Source organism: Thermoascus crustaceus (assembly GCF_041956765.1).
Source record: "Thermoascus crustaceus strain CBS 181.67 unplaced genomic scaffold VTN00scaffold_14, whole genome shotgun sequence".
Classification (NCBI taxonomy): domain Eukaryota; kingdom Fungi; phylum Ascomycota; class Eurotiomycetes; order Eurotiales; family Thermoascaceae; genus Thermoascus; species Thermoascus crustaceus.
The window spans coordinates 226,023-234,773 of NW_027192540.1; the positions used below are offsets into that span (position 1 = coordinate 226,023).

The 8,751-nt window shown below is 49.6% G+C and overlaps 3 protein-coding genes across 3 annotated transcripts; 2 read left to right on the forward strand and 1 right to left on the reverse strand.

Annotated features, from left to right (window-relative positions):
• Positions 1-1,357: 1,357 nt before the first annotated feature.
• On the reverse strand, positions 1,358-2,579 carry VTN00DRAFT_3379 (uncharacterized protein; the record flags this gene model as incomplete). The annotated part of the gene is made up of 3 exons (XM_069429689.1): positions 1,358-1,360; positions 1,425-1,575; positions 2,386-2,579. 3 exons carry the CDS (start codon positions 2,577-2,579, stop codon positions 1,358-1,360), a joined length of 348 nt encoding a protein of 115 aa, XP_069282909.1.
• Positions 2,580-4,183: 1,604 nt separating this feature from the next.
• On the forward strand, positions 4,184-5,061 carry VTN00DRAFT_3380 (uncharacterized protein; the record flags this gene model as incomplete). Its single annotated transcript, XM_069429691.1, has 3 exons — positions 4,184-4,868; positions 4,930-4,967; positions 5,053-5,061. 3 exons carry the CDS (start codon positions 4,184-4,186, stop codon positions 5,059-5,061), a joined length of 732 nt encoding a protein of 243 aa, XP_069282910.1.
• Positions 5,062-5,849: 788 nt separating this feature from the next.
• VTN00DRAFT_3381 (uncharacterized protein) lies at positions 5,850-7,519 on the forward strand (the record flags this gene model as incomplete). The annotated part of the gene is made up of 3 exons (XM_069429692.1): positions 5,850-5,919; positions 5,977-7,115; positions 7,169-7,519. 3 exons carry the CDS (start codon positions 5,850-5,852, stop codon positions 7,517-7,519), a joined length of 1,560 nt encoding a protein of 519 aa, XP_069282911.1.
• Between the last annotated feature and the right edge of the window lie 1,232 nt (positions 7,520-8,751).

Here is an 8,751-nt window from a genome sequence, read left to right on the forward strand (position 1 = left end):
CTGCCAGCAGTCCAGGACATCGACCATTGCTTAACCACGCATGACATACATCGAGACACACCAAAAAGCTCCAGCATGATCGCCCTCTGTCGGTTCTTTGAGCCCCCGATGTCTTGGCCCATCACCGCGGCGGTATAGTCTAATAGTGTGCCGGCCCATCAGACGCCCCACTGTTTTAGTTAGGGGGTCTCTCCCCGGAGATACCGCCAACGTCGCGGCTTCGAACAGTCTGGAGCCTGCGATCGACGCGTCTGCCAAGGTAACTCCCGACTCTAGACGCTAGATCGGCCGGGTTCCGCGCGCTAAGGAGGATAACAGCCTCTGCTTCGAGGAAGGATCACTCAGGGTGGTCTCGAATATGGAACTAGCTGGCTCCTTATCTACAGGGATAAAAGCACTGGCCGTATCCTCGCCTTCAGCACATGCCCCCTTTCAGCATTACCTGCCAGACGTTAGGGCCAGGAACTATCCGAGAATCGACAATGCCGGCCAGGGAGCACGGGTCGAGTTCCGCCGGCCGCCTTTGCCCCTGCTATTAGACAGATAGTTGCGACAACCAGTCCAAACGCAGTACCCGTTATTACGAGAATCCAATCACATCAATTCTCAATTTGTAGACGTTTCCCAGTCGCACAGACTGCACAGCCAGGATCCCTGTGGATTTTCAACCAGTGTCACCGCCAAAGGTAGATCATTCTTTCGAGCATCTCGCTCTGCCTTCGTCGGCACTGTTGGATAACGATCTGTCCGTTCCCAAGTGCATCCAGTAATTTCCTAGGTAGCCGGTGCTGCCCGGAATGCTATTCCTCGTCAACAGCTAAGGCGAAGACAAAACAGACATTGTGGCACACGCAAATTAACCAAACTACCGATTCCAAATATCCTGAGCTCGTATCGTGTTGGCGTTTATTTGCTGTTGTCAAGAATAGTGGCATCCATGGGCTTGCTCTGGTGCTATGTATAGTACTCTGTGGAAAGTTTAACAGAGAATAGGGCCGCCAATAGCCGGAGATCGAAAAAGACGTTCCAAGTCCAGTGATAGCCAACAAGAGTATCACGACCATCTTCTGAGACGCGGGTATCTTATTTCCTCTGCAGCTTGCACACACAGACAGGATATTCAAGAGAGTCGGGTAGTGGGGATGGCTTGCAGGGCATAACGAGAAATGCATTCGCTCTATTTCCCGATTTGAATCTCTCAAGCATTCTGAAGTACAGCTGCATGTTAAACAGACCCTCTGTACCTGGAATGGGAACATCTCTCTCTACACGAAAGTTCTTCGGGCCTTCTAAAACACTTGTGGAGATCGCGATTGGACACGGCCCGGTGTGGATACCGGGAAATATAAAGCCCACATCACTAAAACACAATGGTCAATGCTCGTCTCTCTAACACCGGTGCAAGGCCTTGCTTCGAAGCTTACCAGAAGAACGTGCGGCGTCTTGATCGTGAAGCCAAGAGTTATAGAGACACCGAGATGGGAAGGTCTTCCCAAGATGTCCGGGCGGACTTCAAATGTGGAGCGCCAAGTATGCGCCTTGCCAGGAATTTGAGTCTTGCGGACATGGATGGACCTGGAAGATGGGAATGTTCCAGGGGAGTGATGGCGGTAGCCTGTTTGCTGTCACAAGGTAGCAACTGCGATGACTTCAACATAGCAACAATTTGAGAGTCCTGTTAGAAGCGGTAGTGCCAATTGCAATTGTGGTCCAGTGGTCCTCCACAGTAGAAATTGGCATCGACATTTCGGATATCCACTTGGCACACCTTTTTTTATCAACCAATGAATGCTTTTTTTCATCGGGGAAAACGGGCCTACTGTGACAAGAAATGACCCTCTTGACTTCGGAATTGATACCGTCGTTCTTCAAAGCAGATGCTCAGGATATGGATGAAGCAGTGACCAGAGATACAAAGGCTCTGGTAGATGAATTGACGATTGAAGGTAACAACAGTGAAAGGGGACATGCCGTCACAACAACAACAGTGCTCTAATGCGTAGTATTTCTGTCTGTCCGAATACTGCAAGGCCAACGTGGACACATGGAGCGTCAGCAAAGCTGATGGAACTGGGGCCGTTGAGAAATGGAAGGGATCTGGCTGCGCATCCCAAGTGCGATCGTGCTGCACCCGGCACAAGGTATTTTGCTCGACGATATCAACACCGGAAGTCGACGGTGAGCGCGTCCTCCGTATATTCCACTCGATGCATGGTCTGCGACAAGTTCAGCGGCGACGTCGAGAGCGGAGCAGAGCAGGATGTGCTCGGAGAAAGGGCGGGAGGGAAGTTTCCGACGTGTGTCTCTCGGCATCGGCTGTCAACCACGTTGGACGTAAGGGGGCTGCGCTGCTCCTATCTAAAGCACTCGTCGCGCAGACCTCACTCGACCACTATTGAACTCTCCATGTCGTACGCAGCGCCCGGAAGAGACGCTTCGTATGCGAAGTCTCGGCAATTCTTATCTCGAAGCCATTTCTGTTTTCCTGGTTCTACATCCCCAGGCCTCGCCGAGGTCTCCTGGAAATTTGATGAAGCCAGGGGTCTGAACGCCAACCGCTGCAAGGGCAACTCCAACATAATTCTAAGCCCTTGTAAGGAGTGCTCTGGTTGTGCCTCTAGCAGCATTCGTGCCCAAGCTGTCACGAGCTTTCAAGGACAGGGTGGGTTCCCCACGGGGACTGGCCCGATATCTGTAGGACGAACAGGGCGCTTACTGATAATCCACCCCTGATTGGCGGAAATAATCAAATCCTGACAGCCGAGATACCCGTTCGTGTTGTGTATCTGTACCTTTCTGTATCTTGTCACATAGAACAGAGGTTACTGCAGGAAGACGGCATCTATTACAAGTAGAGGGCTTGCCTCCCCGCTTAAATATTTAACGTTTTGAAGAACTCGGTGGTATCAATGGCCAATGTCTAATAAGTAAGGACCTGTAGTATAGTTACGGATCGTTAGATTATTAATCGTGGGATATACATATATATTTCCGCAGGGACGTCTAGATCTCTACAAAACAATGCTGCAAACGGATTGACCTTACCAGTAACAATGTGCTTTGAAGAAACAGGACAGGGAGTTGTACGTTGGATCCAACTAGTTTTGTTCCCAGTCTGATAATATGGTGGTTTGGTCTCCGAGATGCTGGTTGCGGGGAAGCACGAGAGGGTGGGGAAAGCCATCGCCACATGGAAGACTCGCCCACAGACTAGATCTATTGAGCACCACAGTGTGATAACAGATGATCTCATCTGGTACTCACGGTCATAGTTATAGGCAAGGATCATGACGACAAGAAGTTAGCTCAAGGGCCGTAGCTGAAGTTGACACTGTGGCTACCTGTACGTGTAACCAGGGCTCTACATACTGGATGTTCTTTGGTCGCTAGACTCCAAGAAGCTATCCGGTCTAAGAATGTCGCGCAGTTGCATAGCTATAAGAGCAGAAGCAAAGCGCTGACCGGCAGGGCATCCCGCAAGGCTGAAGCTGGTTATTGGGCAGGACTCTTTTTCAGTCAAGACAATGTGCATGAGCTAGTCTTAGGCCCAGCATAGCAAATCACATTCAACCACGTCACCACCTGAAGTGCGGAACAAGAGAAAATCAGAGCTTTATTGCCTTGTAGGCACCTATTCCATATGGAGTGTTTCCGTCTCTGTGTTGCTTCAAGCTGAAGAAATTAAAGCATGAACACAACCGAGAATTTGGCTCCCGACAGAATGACTAGAACACTGAACGAAACAAAGAAGGGAACTTAGTAGAAAGTTTAGCCATTACCTGCAAGTCCGCCTTCGAAAGCTTTGGAATTGTCCAACTCATTGACTAATCCTGTGTGCTGCATATAGGCCTGATTGACTCTCAAGGACCTAGCAAACATAACGGCTTTTACATAGATGTTTGTTTCATAAAGAATTTGACAAGACACTGGTGTTCTGTCATATCCACATAAAGGTCCTTTCACGGCTTCAGAGAGCTTTATTCGACAAACGTAGACACAACTTCCGCCACACGATTTATATATGCCTGGATACTTTCTAGCCGCCTCTTTAAACTTTGCCATAATATCAGAAGGTGCTCCGATTTTATTACGACCCAGACAAGACGTACCGCACTTGTATTCGAATTTTGGAGACGAGCAAATATTTAGCTTGAGCGTCTAGGTGTTTTCCAAAAGCCAAAGCATGGAGGCGCAAATCCACGAATTGGATCCACGTGGAGATGTCATGTTAGAGTTGGATACCTGGGAATACGCAACTTCAAAGGATCAAGATGAGCTTGAATTGGCGCCAAGTGATGCTCCTAACGAGGAACCGGACGCCCCTCTCAATGGCCAACACGATGGTACTAGTCCGTCGGTGCCAGGTAAAGGCAAAGAACCGATCTCAGAATCGCTTTCGCAAAAGATTTACTTCCGTGTTTCGTCCAGGCATCTAACCCTTGCATCTGCTCAGTTTGAACGGAGGCTGAAGGAGTGCTGGTCTGAGGGACACACACTCCGCTCGGAAGGCTATATTGAGATGCCGGTGACTGACTGCGATCCTGAAGCTTTATTGACCTTGTTGAATATTATCCACGGTCATACCCGGAGAGTTCCACGGTCACTCGATGTCGAATCGCTCACCAAGATTGCCATTCTGGTTGACTACTATGAGTGCTACGAAGCGGTCGAGATATTCTCGGATATGTGGATAGATCGGTTGGAAGGCGAAGTACCTACGACGTACTCGAGCGAGCTGATTAAATGGCTTTGCATATCGTGGGTCTTTCGCAAAAATGAAATCTTCAGATCTGTAACACGGGTCGCTCAACGTCAAAGCAAGGGTCGAATAGAGCAACATGAACTCCCAATTTCAAAACGTGTCATAGGTACGTAACAAGAGGACTCCATCCTTCTTTAAGTCATAGTTCTCATCTCCCCTGTCTCTAGATGAAATTGATCAGACCAGACTGGATTCTATTGGCCAAGTGATTTCGGCACTTTATGACATTATGCAACGTCTTCAAGACACCAAGCTGGAATGCACCATCGAATGCCAGTCAATACGTCTAGGATCCTTGATGGTTCAGACAAAGTTGAGGGGTCTTTTTCCACATCCAGTGCCTCCATTTGGTTACCATAGTTTCCAGGCTCTTGTGGAAAATATCCGCGCTATGCGGTCCCCGATGTGGTGTCTACACCCCCATAGAACCCCTCATTGTTGTCAAATCCTGCCAAGTATCGAAAATGTCATAGAGGGCATTGAGAGGAACATGTGTGGACTGAGCCTAGATACCTATTTATGAATCTCAGTCTTGGAATGCAACCGTTGGTATTATTATACGTCTTTTTAACACTGTGGCTATGTATGTTCGTCCGAGTGCGTCTCGCCCGCATCAAGTTGTTCCCTGTAGATCTATTTCTGGAGGTCACCACTGCGATCCAGCCTACCTCCTAACTTGGAAAACAAAGTACGCGATTTATATGTGGTGCAAATATTCGACACAAAATCCGCCCCAGCAGGCAGACTCGACAAAGGTACAAACATTGGCGGGGTATCCCAGTCCGGACTTTCAGGGCCCTTCGTTGGACGGAAAAATGTGGGAGATATCCCCTCCCCCACGGGGCCGCGAGAACAAGCGCCATTACCGACTCGTATTCGCCCGATGCCACCAGCGATGGTATGGCTTCTGCGGTGCTGTCGAGCTGCATGGCTCGAGCCCGGTCTGTAGCCGACATCACTTTTTGATCAAATATCATAAAGAGCTCCCTGGGTACTATGCATTTTTACCTCCACCATGCCATCCTTTTGCTGTTATCCCGTGCAGAGGATGAAAACGAGTTGATCACCTTCGGACATCGCTGCCACCATGGGGTTTTTCAAGAATTACCGCGTTTACATCCTCACCTCCGTCGCCTACCTGGGGTCTCTGCTATTCGGTTAGTTCACCGGCTTCCCTAGTTGCCTGTTCCTGAACGCTGACGGAAGAAACGCAGGCTATGACACGGGTGTTATGGGCAGTGTCCTGGCTCTGGACAGCTTTAAGAAGGACTTCGGTCTTCCGACCAACAAGTCTGGCTTTGCCTCCGCAGAAAACGCCCACGTCTCATCCAATGTCGTTTCGTTACTTACAGCGGGCTGTTTCTTTGGCGCCATTTTCGCAGCGTTCCTCAACGACCGTATTGGCCGCCGTTACTCGCTCATGATTTTCAGTGTCGTATTCCTGCTCGGGGCTGCTATACAGACAGGAGCGCATCATGGAATTGGCATGATCTACGGTGGTCGTGTCGTTGCTGGTTTGGGAATCGGCGGTATGTCGAGTATCACACCCGTTTTCGTCAGCGAAAATTGTCCTCCGGCCACGCGCGGTCGTGTGGCAGGACTGTTCCAGGAGTTCCTTGTCATAGGAAGCACCTTTGCCTACTGGCTCGACTACGGAGTCGCGTTGCATATACCCACGAGTACGAAGCAATGGCGTATACCCGTCGCCATCCAGCTCATCCCTGGAGCTCTCCTGTTCATCGGTCTCCTATTCCTGAAAGAGTCACCGCGCTGGCTCATGAAGCAGGGTCGCCAGGAGGAGGCCTTGAAGTCACTGGCCTATATCCGAAACGAACCTCTCAACAGTCCAGAAGTGGAGAAAGAGATGGCCGAAATCAGAGTTTCCTTGGAGGAAGAAATGGCCGCCGCAGAGGGTGCCTCTTGGAAGGAGTGCCTACAGAAGGGAAATCGTTACCGTTTCCTTATAGCCTTCCTGTTGATGTTTTGGCAGCAATTCTCTGGCACCAACAGCATCGGCTACTACGCTCCCCAGATCTTTGAGACAGTTGGTGTCAGTCAGACGAACTCCTCCCTTTTCGCCACTGGAGTCTACGGAACCGTCAAAGTCGTCGCAACCGGACTCTTCTTATTGATCGGTATCGATAAATGGGGACGAAAGCGAAGTCTCGTCGGTGGCGCCGCCTGGATGGCCAGCATGATGTTCATCATCGGAGCCGTCCTTGCAACTCACCCTCCCGATACTACGAGCGACAAGGTCTCGCAGGCTTCCATCGCTATGGTCTGCATGATCTATCTCTATGTAATTGGATACTCTGCGTCCTGGGGCCCAACGCCATGGGTTTATCTCGGCGAGGTCTGTCCCTATCTCTGCATCTCTGAATCATTCATTGTTTGACAATAATCCAGATCTTCCCAACTCGCCTCCGGTCCTACGGCGTCGGCCTCGGCGCTGCAACGCAGTGGCTCTTCAACTTTGTTATCACAGAAGTTACTCCCTCTGCCGTAAATCACATAGGCTGGCGTACCTTCCTCATGTTCGGCATCTTCTGTCTTGCCATGGGCATCTTCGTTCTCATCTTCATAAAAGAGACGAAGGGACGCACCTTGGAAGAGATAGATGTACTGTTTGGCATGGTCAACGAGGAGCAGCGACGCGCCGATGTCGAGCACGTCTTGCATAAAGGCGCGGTTTCGCACGTGGAGAGCGCGGACGAGGAAGCTGGTACAGAAAGGCAAAACAAGGAGATGAGGACGTAGTCTTGTCCAAGCTATCACATCATTTCCGTTATACGTTTTCAGCACTGCAAGACATTGCAGCAAGTCAGTGTGTTTCCTGTAAAAGTCCACTGTTTTAGACAGACTGCCCGGGCTAAATCTGTGTAGATCACTATTCTCCTTACCTTCAGAAGAAGTTAGAAACCGTGCGCCGTCAGGGGGCCTTCAATATCTTCAGTCGCTGGGGAATAGCTCGTTCGTATCCTATGTTGTCAACACCGCCAATACAGGCCTGTTCGAGAGCCATTCCCTCCGCTTCAACTCGACAGTAAACTGCGCGATTGTTACCGACGACGAATTCCTGGACCCCGGTGGCGGAGTGTGATCATTTACAGCATCCTCTATCACCAACCTCAGCAGCTGGGATCCAAGCTTCGGGACGATGGAGTTTCGAGTGTGCGCCCCGAAGGAATCGTAGGACTTTCTTTGGAATTTCACACGCAATCGGCAGGATAGAAGAGGTCGTCTATCTACACTTTAACGGCGCTGCGATGCGTTATCTTGAGCACAAAACGAGCTCCCCACCTTTAACCAAGAAGTGTGTGGCTCAAACGATACTTTATGCTTCCCAACACCGCGCATCGAACCGCCGGTCCTCTTCTAGAGACCTTCAATTTGTCAGCCATCCATGATCCAATAACGGTCTTTGTGGGAGATGAGGACTTAACTTTTACGGAAATGAGGCGCTAGATCATCCCGATCCGAGTACAATTCTGGGGTGAGTCATATCGGAGCTGTTGGATATGAATTTAGATGTTGAGCATGACTGCTAACATCCCTACTGTAATATTCGGTCTGGGAGTGTGTCCCACTCCTGAATTTCTGTCTGTGGGCCCCTGCAAGATTGCCTCTGGTTGTCTACAGCTGCCTGAGCTGCACTTCCAACTTTTGTTCTATGTGTCTCTTCAGTGCCTCTAAGTCACTAAGAATGTAACTAGCTAGCTAGCAAGCTAGCTGCAGGCATATCCTGTTTTGTGTTTTGTGTTCCACATTACTTGTGTATAGAAGTTATTTATTATAGTTATAATAGAGGGCATCAGAGGAGCATAGATTAATTAATTAGATATATTAGTAGTAGTAGTAGTAGAAAGGCTTTTAAAAGCTCTCTACTCTTCTTAGATAACTATTACTAACGTAATTCCCTGCCGACCGGAACACCCGCCCGAGCGGAACACCTCACGAGCTTCCTCCAGTGTCAGAATCAATTATTATTA